This window comes from Oncorhynchus mykiss, chromosome 20 (genome assembly GCF_013265735.2).
Source record: "Oncorhynchus mykiss isolate Arlee chromosome 20, USDA_OmykA_1.1, whole genome shotgun sequence".
NCBI classification, from domain to species: domain Eukaryota; kingdom Metazoa; phylum Chordata; class Actinopteri; order Salmoniformes; family Salmonidae; genus Oncorhynchus; species Oncorhynchus mykiss.
Window position 1 is genome coordinate 12,865,540 of NC_048584.1, and position 20,007 is coordinate 12,885,546.

At 41.7% G+C, this 20,007-nt stretch overlaps 1 protein-coding gene across 2 annotated transcripts in view; it reads left to right on the plus strand.

The window, feature by feature from the left end:
* The window catches only part of LOC110499000 (probable E3 ubiquitin-protein ligase HECTD2), a 34,131-nt gene that overhangs the window by 3,872 nt on the left and 10,252 nt on the right, over positions 1 to 20,007 (plus strand). Inside the window, exons 5-19 of one of the 2 annotated variants that reach the window (XM_036955837.1) lie at positions 192 to 281; positions 369 to 433; positions 599 to 644; positions 1,797 to 1,906; positions 2,223 to 2,371; positions 3,764 to 3,887; positions 5,273 to 5,369; positions 7,254 to 7,361; positions 7,633 to 7,765; positions 8,209 to 8,297; positions 14,103 to 14,261; positions 17,503 to 17,577; positions 17,701 to 17,788; positions 17,939 to 18,045; positions 18,276 to 18,336. In XM_036955837.1, the coding sequence (XP_036811732.1) occupies positions 192 to 281; positions 369 to 433; positions 599 to 644; positions 1,797 to 1,906; positions 2,223 to 2,371; positions 3,764 to 3,887; positions 5,273 to 5,369; positions 7,254 to 7,361; positions 7,633 to 7,765; positions 8,209 to 8,297; positions 14,103 to 14,261; positions 17,503 to 17,577; positions 17,701 to 17,788; positions 17,939 to 18,045; positions 18,276 to 18,287 (1,452 nt within the window). In that variant the 3' untranslated portion in view covers positions 18,288 to 18,336. The remainder of the gene's footprint in view (positions 1 to 191; positions 282 to 368; positions 434 to 598; positions 645 to 1,796; positions 1,907 to 2,222; positions 2,372 to 3,763; positions 3,888 to 5,272; positions 5,370 to 7,253; positions 7,362 to 7,632; positions 7,766 to 8,208; positions 8,298 to 14,102; positions 14,262 to 17,502; positions 17,578 to 17,700; positions 17,789 to 17,938; positions 18,046 to 18,275; positions 18,337 to 20,007) is intronic. The other variant, XM_036955836.1, reaches the window with a different exon arrangement.

Sequence of the window (20,007 nt, forward strand, 5' to 3'; positions counted from 1 at the left end):
AGGTTGTAAAAAAAAAGAGCACGTGTGTGGTTTCCATAGAGAGTATTAATCATGAGAGCAGAACCTATAAGAAAGCGTATGATCATATATGGCAAGGAACAGTTGGGTAAATGTTTAGCACATGTGATGGTCGACTTAACTAGCTCATGTGTTGGTCCTAATCTAAACGTGTTCTTCATTTCTCTTTTCAGAAAGAAGCAAACGCTCCGTTCAACACGATTGAAGACTCAGGAATCAATACCAAATTCGTCAATGCTGTCTATGACGCGTTATTGCTCACTGTATGTAGAATGATAGAGCAACGCATAACCATGTTCATGCTGAAATGAAAACCTTTCACTTACGTTGATCCAACATTGATTCAACAGCCTCCTGATACCCAGAGAGCAGTGCTGAAGGGGATCATTAACAGCTTGTTAAGAGAATGGAAGGGGTGAGTGGCACTCTCCTACATTAGTGCTCTTATATTTCTCACTCAAATCAAGCAATTCCTTTCTACATAGTAAAGCTCTATACTTTGTGACTTGAATATTAATGCAAACGTTAGATGCTGGATGAGAACTTAAATGAACTTCACATTATCTGCTTTGTTTTGCAGTCGACGGACGAAGGATGACCTGAGAGCGTATTTCATTCTAGTTCAGGTGACCTCATGCATTATCTACATGTACATACTGCTGGTAGAAATGACATACAGATTTGGCCAAGGAGCTCTTTTGACCGCTAATACTTAATTCCACGCTATATATAGCAAACCATTTCATTACGTAACAAGAGAACATGGTGTACTTTCCAGTAACAACGGCAATTTCCCTGTTAGAAGTGAGACAGTTTCTGCACACAAATGTGTGCGTTAAGCACACGCACGCATGTGCTCCACAGACATCTTACAAAATCTCTTTTTGTTTTGGGGCCTCCTTATGTTAAACACAGCAGCCCTCCGTCTAAAGGCGAATCGGAAACACAGGAAACTCTCGATCTGCTACCTCGCCACATGGCCCATTGACTCCAGTCATAGCCCAGGCAGTTAGTCAGGCTCTGGATATAATGAGAGCAGAGTGTTTACTTCACACATGAGCAACAGACTAGAGGCAGGCTTGGCACTGGCCAAATATGGACACGACCATTAGACACAGAGTCTGGTGAAGACTTGGGGGGCAGACTGGGAAATGGCTGAATAGAACTGGAAGGGTTTCTTTGGTTGGAGACTTCTGGTTTCTATCCCATTCATAGTTTTTATTGTTTCATATGCTTTACAGGGTTTATGGGGCAGTAAATTAAAAAGCACGTCTTCTATCCCTTTCTTACCAACAACTTTTTGTGGCTATTGAGCCTCTACAGTTCTCTCTTTCATCCACATTTTGTGTATGATGACATACGTTTGTCTTTGCGCTGTTGATAGGCTCTCTGACCTATATTTCGGTGGCGGATCCTGTGAAATTGAAAGGCACGAGGCAATTATTGGCTTTGTATCCCAATTGGCACCCTATTTCCTATATAGTGCACTACTTTTGACCAGGGCCCCATTTGGGAAGCAGCCTTAGTAGACGTGTCTGTCTGACTTGGTTGATGTCAGTCAGCCCCTGGTAATACCAGTGTTATTACTTTCTCTCTCTCTCTCGTGCTCTCTGCCAAGGGAACGGATGAGGTCATGTTTGGAGTGGAAAAGTCTGGTTTGCTCTGTAATGTCAGTCTTTATTAAAAGCCAGACTTCTTATGCTGCTGCTCCAAATGAAAAGCTATATTTCCTTTTTGAAATGCACTGCCACTGCTGAGAAAGCTCCTCTTTGTTGCAGAATCCTCAGTGCACCAGCCCAGCCACATATGTCATCTATGCACACTTACTGAGGCAAATAGCCGCGCTGGCTGAAGCAGACCATAATTTCCTGATGCACTGGTTTAAGAAGTAAGAGTCTGAATTGTTCCTCTGTGTTATGCAGTCCAATGCTTTTTCAAGCCAGTATAGTTGCTATCCACAAAGTGAACACAGTCCTAAGAAAGAAACCGTTGTTGTTATTCTTTATCCAGGAAATTTAAATAAATTATGTTAAAAATATGTTTTCGAAATTGCTTTAGTAACAGTTGGTAGGTATTGAGCAGTCATACTGTAGCTTTCAAACAAAGATTATCTATTTTCCATTATATCATTCTGATGATGGTGATCATGATAATGCCTGAATTTTTTTTATGATGATTATCTAACTCGTGTCCTCCTCTCCCAGGCTGTCCCAGAAGCGATTCAAACAGCTAGTGGAGCGGCTCCACTTCTTCATCTCCACCCGTTTGTTCCCAGCCAAGCCTGAGGAGCTGCCCCCCATGGCCAAGTGCTACTGGTGGATCCCCTCCGCCACCAAGGTCCTCTCCCTCCTCAGTGAGTAGGACATCTTCAATAATGGATTGAACTATACTTTCAACAGACATTGAATTCTCCTGACCGTATACACTGTGCATTCGTAAAGTATTCAGACCCCTTGACTTTTTCCACATTTTGTTACATTACAGCCTTATTCCAAAATGTATTAAATATTTTTCCCCCTCATCAATCTACACACAATACCCCATAATGACAAAGTGAAAACAGGTTTTTAGACATTTTTGCACATTTATTAAAAATAAAACACAGAAATACCTTTACATAACTATTCAGACCCTTTGCTATGAGACTCGAAATTGAGCTCAGGTGCCATGAGGTCGAAAGAATTGTCCATAGAGCTCCGAGACAGTATTCTGTCGAGGTACAGAACTGGGGAAGGGTACCAAAATATTTCTGCAGCATTGAAGGTCCCCAAGAACACGGTGGCCTCCATAATTTTTAAATAGAAGAAGTTTGGAACCACCAAGACTCTACCGAGAGCTGGCCGCTCGGCCAAACTGAGCAATCAGGGAAGAAGGGCCTTGGTCAGGGAGGTGACCAAGGACCCGATGGTTACTCTGACAGAGCTCTAGAGTTCCTCTCTGGAGATGGGAGAACCATCCAGAAGGACAACCATCTCTGCAGTACTCCACCAATCAGGCCTTTATGGTAGTGTGGCCAGACGGAAGCCACACCTCAGTAAAAGGCACATGACAGCCCTTTTGGAGTTTGCCAAAATGCACCTAAAAGACTCTCAGAACATGAGAAACAAGGTTCTCTGGTCTGATGAAACCATGATTGAACTCTTTGGCCTTAAAGCCAAAGGTCATGTTTGGAGGAAACCTTGCACCATCCCTACGGTGAAGCATGGTGGTGGCAGCATCATGCTGGGAGACTAGTCAGGATAGAGGGAAAGATGAATGGAGCAAAGTACAGAGAGATCCTTGATGAAAACCTGCTCCAGAGTGCTCAGAACCTCAGACTGGGGCGAAGGTTCACTTTCCAACAGGAAAACGACCATAAGCACACAGACAAGACAACGCTGGAGTGGCTTCGGGATGCTGAATGTCCTTGAGTTGCCCACCCAGAGCCCGGACTTGAACCAGATGTGATAAATGTGCTAAAATGTCTAAACCTGTTTCTACTTTGTTATTGTGGTGTATTGTGTGTAGATTGATGAGAAAAAAAGCAACCATATAAACATTTTAAGATAAGGCTGTAGCGTAACAAAATGTGGATAAAGTCAAGCGGTCTGAATACTTTCCGAATGCACTGTATGTCTGGATCTCCTATCCATATTTGTCTTGGGTACACATAGTTTGAGGGTCAGGAGGTGTCAAGGTTCAAGCAAACATCTGTCTCCAAGAGACCTTGATACATTTGTATTTTTCTACGTTTTCTTCATTGTAGATGCAGCCAATAGCATTTCTTGCACTCCCTTCATGCCCTTTGTTGACTTCTACAACCTCACACTGGACCACACTGACTTCATGGAGGATTATCACACATGGCAGACTCATGGAAACTCTACCAGGTGAGGCAGGACAAAAGCAGAGCAAAACTTATGTTGACCAGTACTGTTCAATTCTGCCCACAACCCTTGTTGTTATGGTACCTGTGTTTCCCTGTAAATAAATGGAACTCCCTCTTGTGCCAGCTTTCAGCTTTAGAACAGCAGCTTTATTGTTTATACACTATATATACAAAAGTATGTGGACATCCCTTCAAATTAGTGGATTTGGCTATTTCACGAACACCCGTTGCTGGCAGAAGTATGAAATCGAGCACACAGCCATGCAATCTCCATAGTCAAACATTCTCAGTAGAATGGCCTCTCTGAAGAGTTCAGTGACTTTCAACGTGGCACCGTCATAGGATGCCACCTTTCCAACAAGTTAGTCAGTCAAATTTCTGCCCTGCTAGAGTTGCCCCGGTCAACTGTAAGTGCTGTTATTGTGAAGTGGAAACATCTAGGTCAACAACGGCTCAGCTGCGAAGTGGTAGGATTCACCAGCTCACAGAACGGGACCGCCGAGTGCTGAAGAAAGTAAGGCGTAAAAATCGTCTGCCCTTACACAAGCCTAAGATCACCATGCGGAATGCCAGGCGTCGGCTGGAGTGGAGTAAAGCTCGCCGCCATTGGACTCAGTGGAAACGAGTTCTCTAGTGTGAGGAATTACGATTCACCATCTGGCAGTCCGATGAACTAATCTGGGTTTGGCAGATGCCAGATGCTACCTGCCCAAATGCATACTGCCAACTGTAAAGTTTGGTGGAGGAAGAATAATGGTCTGAGGCAGTTTTTTACGGTTCTAGACAATTCTGTGCTTCCAACTTTGTGGCAACAGTTTGGGGAAGGCCCTTTCCTGTTTCTGCATGGCAATTACCCCATGCACAAAGTGAGGTCCATATAGAAATGGTTTGTCGAGATCGGTGTAGAAGAACTTGATTGGCTTGCACAGAGCCCTGACCTCAACCTGGTTGAACACCTTTGCAATGAATTGGAGCGCTGACTGTGAGACAGGCCTAATCGCCCAACATCAGTGCCCAACCTCACTTATGCTCTTGTGACTGAATGGAAGCCGATCCCCGCAGCAATGTTCCAACATCTAGTGAAATTCCTTCCCAGAAGAGTGGAGGCTGTTATAGCAGCAAAAGGGGGGACCAACTCCATATTAATGCCCAGGATTTTGGAATGAGATGTTCGACAAGCAGGTGTCCACATACTTTCAGTCTTGTTGTGTATATATAATTTACAGTTAAACCCAGACATATCATAATATCCAGCTATGATACAATCTCCAATGAGCATCATACACCAAGAGAACACAATCCCTGATTAAACCAAAACATTCTTTCTATGTGATAAATTGTGAAAACCAAACATCCCCGTTCCTACCTGTTCTTCCCCACCCGCAGGTTTACATTCTGCCAGTTCCCCTTCATTCTATCCACGGTGGTGAAGAAAGCAATCATCCAGAAGGACTCGGAGCAGCAGATGATCAGCATGGCCAGGGTGAGACAGAGGTCACTGCTCACATTGTCATCCATCTATGACAGTGTCATTGTATAGCACAGACTGTGCCTCACAGTCTCAGACATATATATATATATATATATATATATATATATATACATTGCCAGTCAAAGGTTTGTACACCTACTCATTCTAGGGTTTTTCTTTATTTGTATTATTTTCTACATTATCGAATAATAGTGAAGACAGCAACACTATGAAATAACACATATGGAATCATGTGGTAACCAAAAGTGTTAAACAAATTAAAATATATTTGAGATTCTTCAAAGTAGCCACCCTTTGCCTTGATGACAGCTTTGACATTCTCTCAACCAGCTTCATAAGGTAGTCACCTGGAATGCATTTCAATTAACAGGTGTGTCTTGTTTAAAGTTAATTTATGGAATTTTGGAGTAAGAGTCCAGAGTGTGGGAACAAACAGACTGTCCCATGGTTGAGTAAACAAGCAAGTTCATAGTCAACAAAGCATGCCAGAGTCATGAGGCAAATAGCATTAAGGTAGTCACCTGAAATGCATTTCAATTAACAGGTGTGCCTTGTTAAAGGAATTTCTTTCCTTCTTAATGCATTTGAGCCAATCAATTGTATGACAAGGTAGGGTTGTGATACAGAAGATAGCCCTATTTGGTAAAAGACTGTCCAGATTATGTTAAGAACAGCTCAAATAAGCAAACAGAAATGACAGTCCATCATTACTTTAAGACATGAAGGTCAGTCAGTCCAGAAAATTTCAAGAACTTTGAAGTGCAGTTGCAAAAACCATCAAGCGCTATGATGAAACTGGCTCTCATGAGGCCCACCAAGGGAAAGGAAGACCCAGAGTTATCTCTGCTGCCGAGTTATCAGCCTCAGAAATTGCAGCACAAATAAATGCTTCACAAAATTCATGTAACAGACACATCTCAACATCAACTGTTCAGAGGAGACTGCGTGAATCAGGCTTTCATGGTCGCATTGCTGCAAAGAAACCACTACTAATGGACACCTATAAGAAGAAGAGATTTGCTTGGGCCAAGAAACACGAGCAATAGACATTAGGACGGTGGAAATCTGTCCTTTGATCTGATGAGTCCAAATTTGAGTTTTTGGTTCCAAACGCCGTGTCCCTGTGAGATGCAGAGTAGGTGAATGGATGATCTCTGCATGTGTGGTTCCCACCGTGAAGCATGAAGGAGGAGGTGTGATGGTGTGGGGGTGCTTTGCTGGTGACACTGTCTGTGATTTATTTAGAATTCAAGGCACACTTAGCCATCATTCTGCAGCGATACGCCATCCAATCTGGTTTGCGATTAGTTCGACACCTCCAGGCTATGTAAAAGCAGCCAACAAGTGCTCAGCATATGTGGGAACTCCTTCAAGACTGTTGGAAAAGCATTCCAGGTGAAGCTGGTTGAGAGAATGCCAATAAAATAGGATTGGATTTGATGTGAAGAGTGTGCAAAGCCGTCATCAAGGCAAAGGGTGGCTCTCAAATCTAAAATATATTTTGATTTGTTTAACACTTTTTTGGTTACTACATGATTCCATATGTGTTATTTCATAGTTTTGATGTCTTCACTATTATTCTACAATGTAGAAAATAATGCAAATAAAGAGAACTTGAATGAGTAGGTGTGTCCACTGGTACTGATTAGTATTATTAGTATTTTACATAATTGAAGTATGTTGGACCGAGAGTATTTCCCGGTCAAGTCTTCAAATCAGGAATAACCCTGAACTATAAGTATACAATATTTACAGTGTGTATCAGCCTGAAAACATACACTCTCCCACTCTGACAGCAAAGCAGTGGTCCAATGCTAACAGCATGTACTGTGGGAGCAACTGCAAATAAAGAATGTGACTTGTTATTTATTGCAGCAAAGCCTAGTGGACAAAGTGTCTCGCAGACAGCGAGTTGACATGAGCCTGCTGTTTCTCAACATCAAAGTCAGGCGGCTGCAGCTGGTCAGTGACTCACTGGATGAGGTAATACCATCTCCCATCTATATCTAGGCACAGTACACACAGACACACAAGCATTACTTAAGAAGACAGCCCAGCCCTGGTAGAGTAGCTTGATAGCTATTTCTGTTCATTCAAGAGCCAATTAATTTGAAGCAGTTATTCCACTGCTTTCAATGCAGTGCATTTCAAAAGTGAAACGTCCAAGATATGTATAAGTTCAGACATGCAGCATGCCTAGGTCTGATGAGCTCAAGAGAGTTGGCCACAGCTTAACTTGTTCTCTTGCTTTTAGCTTGCTAGAAACCGAGCAGACTTGAAGAAGAAGCTGAAAGTGACGTTTGTGGGGGAGGCTGGTTTAGACATGGGCGGTCTGACCAAGGAGTGGTTTCTCCTTCTCATCCGACAGATCTTCCATACAGACTACGGTGAGACATATGGGACAAAAAGATCAGGCATATGTGTTGCCCTGAGCCATAAAGATACAGATGTTACAGCTGTTTTGTTTGCAACAAGAATATTTTTCTCCATAGATAACAGTAGAATATTATTGGAGTTACTTCACATTTAGCCCTAGCTGTCTATATCTCATCCTAAAGTTTCAACAAGTACCAAGACTAAGAATGTTGACATAGCCATAAATGAAGAACAAAACTCAAATGTATGATGTTCATATACCACTGCAATAATAGATAACCATTCAATTACAGTAACTCCCATTTAGTCTGGGACCTAGCAGTCCAAAAAGGAAATTCCCATGTACTCTATTCTGACCATTTGTTATCTTTCTTTGACTGGAGGCCTGTGTTCTATGTCATGTCTGGGCCAGAGTTGTGTTTAAGCAGAGTTTATTTGTGTCTCCTCTCTGAAGGCATGTTTACATTCTTCAAGGATTCCCACTGTCACTGGTTCAGCAGCTGGAAGTGTGACAACTACTCTGAGTTCCGATTGGTCGGAGCCGTATCCTTTTGTACCATACCGTGATTTATGGTACTGTGTAGCCTGTGGTGAACTGTAAACAGATTCTCAACGTACAGCAGAAGTCCTCATATTGTACCCTTTAAACTGGCGTTTGAATCAGGTCACATAGTTAGCTGACTAAAACTCCTGGCGTTACTCTTAAGGGGATCTTTGCACATTTATCATATGTGGTTCTCCACTCTCCCTACGCCATGTTAATTGCTGCTTTGCAGATGATAGCTTTAAGTTTTAGAACTATAATTTTGTGGGGATTTGTTTAGAATTTTGTTATCTTCTAAACACTGGATCCAATCAGAGGAGACTGTAATGCTTTTCTATTTGACACATTGCAATCTGATGTAATCTTATAGAATAACTAAAGTATGCAGACTATTACTGTGTTAAGTTAACGGGTCATTCCACAAGTAGAGTGCCTTTTATATCCTTTTGACATTATGCGTGTACATTTTGATAAAACACTCAATTTAACAGTTGGATCCAATACATTTACACTCTAACTAAAGTAAATTATGTTAAACAATTCCAATAGTAGTGTGTTTTCATGAAGTTATTTCCGAGGAAAATCCCTAATTTTGGCATGTCCCACATGATTGTCCGACTTATTTTAACCAGCGGTTGGAACCAAAATTATTTTCCAATAATTTTTTTCTGAACAGCACCATTATTCGTGCACCATTATTACTGCACCATTATTAGTGCACCATTTTTAGTGCACCATTAGCACGTTTTTGGTTCCATTCCACTGTTTCGACCAGCAAAATACAGTTCTGAACTGTTCGAACCAAAAAAAGTAACCGTTTTATATAGTTCCTTTCTGTTCCTTTTGAAATCAATTTTCTTTTAACATTAAATGACTTCACCAATCACTGCGAATAGAACAGCTTTCTATGGCGGGGGCAAGCTATAGTTATTTATATGAATTGGACAGACAAGTGTAGGGCGCGAGATGAGACTGACATTTTGCGGGTGGAGAGAGGGTGGAGGAGGAAGCTTGGCTTGAAATGCATCTTCTTATGACATGCATTATCTGAATTAGGCCCACAAAATTATACCTACGGATGAGCTGCTTCTATGAAGGAACTTTGAATGTCTCTGAACTTCCGAGAGTTAGCTTAACGCTGGACCAGAGCTGGCTAGATTGAGATTCCCAGTGTGTTATCCCTCTGCTTTCAACTATCTAGAAGCACAACCAAATTCCAATGGAAAATATATAGGATTTTTGGATTAGTTGTCACCTAAATGTGTTATCACTGCGCTTTCAACCATTTAAAAGCACACCAAAGTTCAAATGGGAATTCAATGTCAGATATTTAGTTGATTTAAATACAACATCTTAATGTGTTATCGCTGTGCTTGATCTAATAGCACAACCAAATAACCTGGATTGCAGTTAGTTGAGATTACGTTAAAGTACATGGTGCAAGTGATCAATGCCGTTTGAGATTTTGTGCAGATTATTATAGCAATTGTGAATATTTCCACAGACCTTAGACCCTGAATGCTTTCTACGATTACATAAGAATACATTTATTGTCACAGTAACCTCAAAATGTGTCCATGGATGCGTTACTAATTTTATGGTTGAAATACTGTTACATTAGTTTGTAAGATAGCCTTAACATTAGGCTATTTACTGTCTTGTAAAAGTAATATTGAATTGTGTTTGGTTGACAACGCAACCAAATATCAACATTTTAAAGGAGGTGTACGGTATCTACTGCTTGGATAGTTCCATCTGAGCCACGGCTTAATTCTATTATTTAACATCTCAACCAAAAATAAAAGTTAAAGAATAGGATCAAATCAAACTGTATTTAAAATTAGCTCCTATTTAAAATGTAGTCCTATTCTTTAACTTCGATTTTTGATTGAGATGGAGATGTGAATCCAACATATCAATCAATAAAAATTTTATAAAGCCCTTTTTTACATCAGCCAATGTCACAAAGTGTTATACAGGGTTAAAATATAATAATCACAGTGGTTGTGATTATTCAGCACCTCAGGAGTAAATTGGAGTCAGTTGGCTTTTCATAGCCGATCATTCAGAGTTGGAGACAGCAGGTGGGTAGAGAGAGAGTCGAAAATATCAGGTCCGGGACAAGGACACATAAACTATTGCAGCATAAATAATGGATGCCAAGAACAGAAGGGTCGGGAGACACTGTGGCCACGTCCGACGATACCCCCGGACAGGACCAACCAAGTAGGATATAACCCCACCCACTTTGCCAAAGCACAGCCCCCACACCACTAGAGGGATATCTTCAAACCACCAACTTACTACCCTGAGACAAGGCCGAGTATAGTATAGATCTCCCCCACGGCACGAACCCGAGGGGGGCGCCAACCCGGACAGGAAGATCACGTCAGTGACTCAACCCACTCAAGTGACGCACCCCTCCTAGGGACAGCATGGACGAGCACCAGTCAGCCAGTGATTCAGCCCCCTTAAATAGGGTTAGAGGCAGAGAATCCCAAGTTAATAGGATTTTTACCATATTGTAAAAGTGATATGGAATTGTGTTTGGTTGTCAACTCAACCAAATATCAACTTTCGAAGGAGATACATCTTCTGCATGGATAGCTCCATCTGTGCCACTGAGTCTGGTTTTAATTCCAGTCTGTCTACAAATTAATTTTTATTTTGGATTCACGTCTTCATTTCAACCAAAAAGCGAAGTTAAAGAATAAGACTAAATCAAATAAAAGCAAACTTTAAATACAGTTTAATTTGATTTAATCATATTCGTTAACTTTTTTGTTTGAGATTGAGACGTGAATCCAACATTTATTATTAACTTGTAGATTCCATTTGAAAGGCCTAAATAGCATCATTGATGTATGATTAAGTAGGGTTCCATTTCGTTTGCACTGTTGAACCTACTCTTTGGAATGACTTCAATAGCAACAGTGAATCTATTAAGTAGAGATTTCTCCCAATTTTTTGTCATGATAGTACCGTACATTGGTAATAGCCAGTGACAAATATCAAAGCTAAGCAGCACTGGGCTTGGTTAAAACTCTGGATTGGAGACCAAATTAATAGATGTAGATATATCAAATCTCCAGTAAAATGTTTCAAATGTACAAATTCAACATATTTTATACAAGGTTTGTCTATGTTGAAAATTGGTTATGATGACATAATCCTATGGTAATTTGACCATCAAAACAACCGTTTACTACGTTGATGACTTTCTTTGAATCCAATATTTTTTCCAAGTAGGTTCCACATCACAATACATTGACAAATGACAATGAAACAACGTTAATTTAACCACTTTGTTCCCAGTGGGTAGTTACAGTGCTTCGGAAAGTATTCAGACCCCTTCCCCTTTTCCACATTTTGTTACGTTACTGCCTTATTCTAAAATAGATTAAATAAAAACATTTCTTCATTAATCTACATACAATAACCCATAGTGACAAAGCAAAAACAGGTTTTTAGAAATTTTGCAAATGTATTAAAAATAAAAACCTGAAATACCTTGTTTACATAACTGTTCAGACCCTTTGCTATGAGACTCGCAGTTCAGCTCAGGTGCATCCTGTTTCCATTGATCATCCCTACAACTTGATTTGAGTCCACCTGTGGTAAATTCATTGGATATGATATGGAAAGACACACACCTGTCTATATAAGGTCCACAGTTGAAAGTGCATGTCAGAGCAAAAACCAAGCCATGAGGTCGAAGGAATTGTCCTAGAGCTCCGAGACAGGGTTGTGTTGAGGCACAGATCTAGGGAAGAGTACCAAAACATGTCCGCAGCATTGAAGGTCTCCAAGAATACAGTGGCCTCCATCATTCTTAAATGGAGAAGTTTGGAACCACAAGACTCTTCCTAGAGTTGGCCGCCCGGCGAAACTGAGCAATCAGGGGAGAAGGGCCTTGGTCAGGGAGGTGACCAAGAACCCGATGGTCACTCTGACAGAGCTCTAGAGTTCTTCTGTGGAGATGGTTGTCCTTCTGGAAGGTTCTCCCATCTCTGCAGCACTCCACCAATCAGGCCTTTATGGTAGAGTGGCCAGATGGAAGCCACTCCTCAATAACAGGCACATGACAGCCCTTTTGGAGTTTGCCAAAATGCACCTAAAGGACTCTCAGACCATGAAAAACAAGATTCTCAGGTCGGATGAAACCAAGATTGAACTCTTGGGCCTGAAAGCAAAGCGTCACTTTTGGAGGAAACCTTGCACCATCCCTACGGTGAAGCATGGTGGTGGCAGCATCATGCTGTGGGGATGTTTTTCAGCGGCAGGGACTGGGAGACTAGTCAGGATCGAGGGAAAGATGAATGGAGCAAAGTACAGAGAGGCCCTTGATGAACGCATGCTCCAGTGCGCTCGGGACCTCAGACTGGGGCGAATGTTCACCTTCCAACAGGACAACGACCCTAAGCTCACAGTCAAGACAACTCATGAGTTGCTTCGGGACAAGTCTCTGAATGTCCTTAAGTGGCCCAGCCAGAGCCCGGACTTGAACCCGATCGAACATCTCTGGAGAGACCTGAAAATAGCTGTGCATTAATGCTCCCCATCCAACCTTACATAGCTTGAAAGGATCTGTAGAGAAGAATGGGAGAAACTCCCCAAATACATCTGTGCCAAGATTGTAGCATCATATCCAAGAAGACTCGAAGGCTGTATTCGCTGCCAAAGGTGCTTCAACAAAGTACTGGGTAAAGGTTCTGAATACTATGTAAATGTGATATTTCAGTTTTAAATTTGTAATATATTTGCAAAAATATATATATAAAAAAAACTGTTTTTGCTTTGTCATTATGGGATATTGTGTGTAGATTCATGAGGGGGAAAACAACAATTTAATACATTTTAGAGTAAGGCTGTAACTTAACAAAATGTGGAAAAAGTCAAAGGGTCTGAATACTTTCCAAATGCACTGTATGTTATGTGGGTGGACTGAGAGTCTGAGTCAGTCCACCCACATACACTCGCACCCCTTCCACCTCACCAGTCTGTCTGCCACTCGGTTAGAATTACAGCACACTGAAGTGGCTATGTGTCTCTATCTGAAGCGAACACAACAGGGAGGGCAGGGTGACAAAAAAAATCCCATGTCACAACGGTGCGAGAGAGAAAGAGAGAGATGTAATAGAAACAGAAGGTTTTGTTGTGTCCTATTTTGTGATCTGCAAGTCTGTTCTGGAGCGGACTGCGTTTCATCCTCCGCCTGTCAGTTCTCATGGAATTTTCCCCAAGCCTGCGCCAATATAACTTTAAGCATTTTTCCAAACTCTATTTAGCAAGCTAGGGAGCTCGTAGAGAGAGGGCTCTGCAGCTCAACCTCTCCCACAGAAGTTCCATATGGACGACACGTGGAGGGAGATCTGCCAGAAGCAGCTGGTAGCACTTTAGGAGTTCAGGCTCCCTACAATTTCATTCTAAATGCGTAATACACCTGCTGTTTATATTCCCTGTTCAGATCTGCTACAAGCCAATATAAAGTACATGGCAAAATGCAGTGATAATAGAGTAATGATTGGGATCATTAGCACATGCTGCGGGGTCTTTGAAGCGGGTATAACATGGTGTCATTGTTACAAAGTATGAAGAGCTCAGAAGCCGAATACTTTAACAATGAAGTGAAAAGGTTTTCATCTGAATGCTATGCTACATTAAATTAATATAACTAGACACATTTCAAATCTGTTCTAGTGGTTTATATGATTATAACCGTGAGTTATTTTGGTGTTGAAGATACTTGCTTTCAATTGTAAAGGATCTGTACTTTGTTACACACTTAACTGTATATGTGTCAGCTCATGGGCCTGGCCGTGTACAACAGCATCACTCTGGACATCCGCTTCCCTCCCTGTGTCTACAAGAAGCTTCTGACCCCGCCCGTGGTGCCGTGTGACCCCGATACCCCCGTTGGCATGGCGACCCTCACCCTGGACGACCTGCAGCAGGTCATGCCTGTATGTACACGACACAAGCTGTGACTCAGCTCTCTTAGTTACCCTCTCTCACTGACATTCTTTCCCAATCACACTGCACTCTTCTCGTAAGGATCACAAGTACAATAATATTGCTTGCAGTGGTAATAAACCATGGGAAAGTAACATTTGTTTACTTGCAAAGTACTGCGCTTTTCAATAATAATAATGTATATAATCAAATGAATGGATGTGATGCTTATGAGAGTACTGGACTGTTTTAGAAAGCTTTACATGGTCTCTGAAGGGTTTAGTGTTGATCTGTATATGAATATGGTCCACTGGGCAAACACTGGTTGAATCAATGTTGTTTCTACGTCATTTCAATGAAGTGACGTTGAACCAACGTAGAATAGACGTTGAATTGACGTCTGTGCCTAGTGGGTGATGTATGGTTGCTAGACTAAGATGTTATATAGACTGTGTTAACTGCAATATGCCATTGTTCCTACTTATAGCTAAATGTACAGGAACACATGCAATACTCATAAATAATGTACTTGTAATGATGTGAGTCATAGTACGTACATTGCACTATTGATGCCTGGGGTCTAAAGAAATCCTCGTGTGTCACATGCGTGTGAAATAATCAACCAGGCTCACATTCCATACAGTCCCAGAGTCTCACCCTGCCACCAGTCTTGTTATAACAGTATGGCTGCAGCCAAGGTGATATGAGACTGAGCTGCAGCCAGGTCTCAGAGGTGCCGTTACAGCCATCATCACCTCACACCCTGGTAAAAGCTGCCCATAGATGTCACACACAGGGAGCCCAACACTGCTGATGACGATCTCCTGGTGATGGCAGCTTTTAATTTTTTTTTATTGAACAGGAAGATTCAAGGATACCAGGCTAGCAGTAGTTTGTTAGCTGTCTTGGAAGAGAGATGGAGAGGAGCGATACAGTTCACGTGGCATGACATGCTTTTCTTTATATTTTTTGATGAACTCCCAAATGAATATTCTGCAATTGCCATCAAATGTATGCTTTGTTGTTATAAGATGTCCTTATATAATCCTGTAGTTCCTCATAATATGTTGATTTTTCATTTGCTAGTCAGTGATTGAAGCCTTGACGTTTTCCAATATTCACCAGCAGAGGGGTGTCAAGCCCAACTTTTGCACATCGCCACTTGCATGTTTGATGTCCACAAACTCAAAAGAACAAACCAAATCTATATTAAATCATATGCACATACAACACATTACTGTCACTAAGACTAGTATTTACCTGCTTTTGGTGTAATTGTATAGCTTTTTATGCGGTATGCATCTCATTTTGCTGCGTTTTGCCGAGTCAACCTTGCTGAGGCCAGATGTTGGTTTTTACTGGGCAGCTGGCCTTCTCTTTGCTTACATAACGGCCTCTGGGCGTTTATTTGCTCCCCGTTGAATACTTTTTCCTAAATTGGTGGAGGATAGGGAAAAAGCTACTGCAAGTTCTTTAAAAAGACATGCTAATAGTGCCCGGCACTGACGTCAAACACATGCAATTGTTCTTCAAATGATTTTGCATTGTAAAATGTACTACATTTTATGAGGTATGGATTGGAAAGCATAATGTCATGTAAAATACATACAGCATATAATGGTTATTTTGTTTCCTCAGTACGTTTTCTAGATTGTGTAGTGGCAAAGGCTTTACATGATTCTCTTGTTGTTTTGTCTTACAATTCCATTACTGTAATTCAGTAAAGTCAGTCATTAGATATCAATAATAAAATGAAGTCAGATTTTCCTCCATGAAACATTCTATGAACATAGTGTACTGTGCTGCATAGGGCAGTACACTCAGGTTTTTTTCTATTAGTCCTTCACATATTTAGAAGAAGACATAGACTTCATAAAGACTAGTTGCAATCTACAGTAGCAATCAGACGTTTGGACAAACCTACTCATTCAAGGGTTTTTCTTCATTTTTACTATATTCTACATTGAAGAATAATAGTGAAGACATCAAAACTATGAAATAACACATATGGAATCGTGTAGTAACCAAAGAAGTGTTAAACAAATCAAAATAGATTTTAGATTCTTCAAAATAGCCACCCGTTGCCTTGAAAACAGCTTTGCACACTCTTGGCATTCTCTCAACCAGCTTCACCTGGAATGCTTTTCCAACAGTTTTGATGGAGTTCCCACATATGCTGAGCACTTGTTGGCTGCTTTTCCTTCACTCTGAGGTCCAACTCATTCCAAACCATCTCAATTGGGTTGAGGTCAGGTGATGCAGCACTCCATCACTCTCCTTCGGGGTCAAATAGCCCTTACACAGCCTGGAGGTGTATTGTGTAATTATCCTGTTGAAGAACAAATTATAGTCCCACTAAGCACAAACCAGATGGGATGGCGTATTGCTGCAGAATCCTGTGGTAGCCATGTTGGTTAAGTGTGCCTTGTATTCTAAATAAATCACAGACAGTGTCACCAGCAAAGCACCCCACACCATCACACCTCCTATTCCATGCCTCACAGTGGGAAACACCTACTCTGCGTCTCATTTGGACTCAGATTTACACCGACCTAATGTCTATTGCTTGTGTTTCTTGGCCCAAGCATTCTCTTCTTCTTATCGGTGTCCTTTAGTAGTGGTTTATTTGCAACAATTCAACCATGAAGACCTGATCCACGCAGTCTCCTCTGAACAGTTGATGTTGAGATGTGTCTGTTACGTGAACTCTGTGAAGCATTTATTTGGGCTGCAATTTCTGAGGCTGGTAACTCTAATGAACTTATCCTTTGCAGCAGAGGTAACTCTGGGTCTTCCTTTCCTGTGGTGTTCCTCATGCGAGCCAGTTTCATCATAGCACTTGATGGTTTTTGCGACTGCACTTGAAGAAACGTTCAAAGTTCTTGAAATTAAATGTTCCGGATTGACTGACCTTCATGTCTTAAAGTAATGATGGACTGTTGTTTCTATTTGCTTATTTGAGCCATGTTTTTACCATAATGTGGACTTGGTCTTTTACCAAATACCAACCCTACCTTGTCACAACACAACTGATTGGCTCAAAAAAATCCACACATGAACTTAACAATACTTTTTTTGGTTACTACATGATTCCATATGTGTTATTTCATAGTTGTGATGTCTTCACTATTATTCTACAATGTAGAAAATAGTAAAAATAAAGAGAAACTCTGGAATGAGTAGGTTTGTCCAAACTTTTGACTGGTGCTGTATATAAAAAGCATTGCTTATAGATTTAGTCTTGTGTTTCAGGATCTTGCTCATGGGCTGGCAGAACTTCTCAGCTATGAAGGCAATGTGGAGGAGGACTTCTGCACAACTTTTCAGGTTGGGAAAACACAAATTCTTGTTCACAGTAACACTTGTGAAACATAATATCTTTGACTTCACCATAATCAATACTGTTGCAGCACAAGGGAAGCGCTCCACTAAATGTGATGATCATTTTAGGTGTCACAGGAAGAACTAGGTGTGATTAAGTCCTACAATCTGAAACCAGGAGGAGATAAGATTCCTGTCACCAACCAGAACAGGAAGGGTAAGTGAGGAGTAGACAGACTGCCAAAGACCAGAGAAAAGACAACTGTCCTGCAGGAGCATGTGATATCTAACAGTGCCTTTCAGACTATGTGGCATTTGCTTGTTCTCTCATAGTTGAATCATTGTTTGATTATTCTTGTCTTTGCAGAGTATGTCCAGCTGTACGTAGATTTCCTGCTGAATAAGTCCATTTACAGGCAGTTTGCTGCCTTCTTCTATGGCTTCCACAGTGTGTGTGCCTCCGACGCCTTGTTGGTAAGAATATCAAGACTTTTACTATCAAAGTGAATTAATACATTCATTCTAATTGGTGTGAACAGCTGTAGAAAACCATTATGAATTCCAACTGTCATTGTAGGTTTTAGGAATTCAGTATATCACTTTCACTGAGAATTCAGTGGACATCATTTCAGTGCCAGCTAGTCCTGTTTGAAGTGTCAGGAGCCATGAGTTTAGTCAACTCCTATAGAATGTTTTCTGATTAGGCAGCATCGTGATCGTGAGGCCCGGAGAGGCAACGAGGAGTGCAGGATTGGAAGCTCAACTGTGAGTGCGTGCATGTGTGTGAGTGAGTCTACTGTTCCTCGCTGCCTGTTCACAGAGGCTCCCCACCCCCTCTCTTGGCACAGGCCTCCTAACGGGGGTGTTGTGTGTGTGTGTGTGTGTGTGCTCTGTCTCCACTTAGTGACCAGGGCTCTTTGGGCCAAAAGGGGGAGGCTCATATGAGTGGCCTATTTAAAGAGTACGTAGGGAACCACAGTGGCAGGGTTGACGTCCACCATGAATATCAATCAGACAGACCACAAATCTGCTGTATTCATGCAGAACCAGCCCAGCTTTAGGGTTAGATTTGCATGGTTTAACATGGGAGGATCTGGATCACTCTGGTCGTTGTCAGTTGGTTTCCCAATAGTTCCTTAATTGTTGCTAGGCTCTGTGAACCCTGTGAGTATCCTCACTGATCTGCTGACAGAAACCTATCAGCATACTGTGTAACTGTTTCTAGGCCGTCATTGAAAATAAGAATTTGTTCTTAACTGACTTGCCTAGTTAAATAAAGGTAAAATAAAAATAAAATAAAAACTAGCAAGGAGTGAAATACAGGTAACTGCCAAAATAAAGGAAACACCGACATAAGGTGTCTTAATAGGGCATTGGGCCACCACGAGCCAGAACAGCTTCAATGCACCTTGGAATAGATTCTACAAGTGTTTGGAACTCTATTGGAAGGATGAGACACCATTCTTCCATGAGAAACGTTGTCTCAGGCGCCACTCCAGAATCTCCCATAAGTGTTCAATTGGGATGAGATCTGGTGACTGAGACGGCCATGACATATGGCTTACATCGGCCATGGCATATGACTCAGCAAAAAAATAAACATCCCTTTTTCAGGACCCTGTCTTTTAAAAATAATTAGTAGAAATCCAAATAACTTCACAGATATTCATTGTAAAGGGTTTAAACACTGTTTCCCATGCTGCTTGTTCAATGAACCATAAACAATTAATGAACGGTCGTTAAGACACTAACAGTTTACAGACGGTAGGCAATTAAGGTCACAGTTATGAAAACTTAGGACACTAAAGAGGCCTTTCTACTGACTGAAAAACACCAAAAGAAAGATGCCCAGGGTCCCTGCTCATCTGCGTGAACAGGCAGGGCATGCTGCAAGGAGGCATGAGGACTGCAGATGTGGCCAGGGAAATAAATTGCAATGGCCGTACTGTGAGACGCCTAAGACAGCGCTATAGGGAGACGGAAAGCTGATTGTCCTCGCAGTGGCAGACCACGTGTAACAACACCTGCACAGGATCGGTACATGCGAACATCACACCTGCGGGACAGGTACAGGATGGCAACAACAACTGCCCAAGTTACACCGGGAACGCATAATCCCTCCATCAGTGCTCAGACAGTCCGTAATAGGCTGAGAGAAGTTGGACTGAGGGCTTGTAGGGCTGTTGTAAGACAGGTCCTCACCAGAAATCACCGGCAACAACGTCGATCTGTGGGCACAAACCCACCATCGCTGGACCAGACTGGCAAAAAAGTGCTCTTCACTAATGAGTTGCGGTTTTGTCTCACCAGAGGTGATTCGTGGTCGGATTTGTGTTTATGGTCGAAGTAATGAGTGTTACACCGAGGCCTGTACTCTGGAGTGGGATTGATCTGAAGGTGGAGGGTCCGTCATGGTCTGGGGCGGTGTGTCACAGC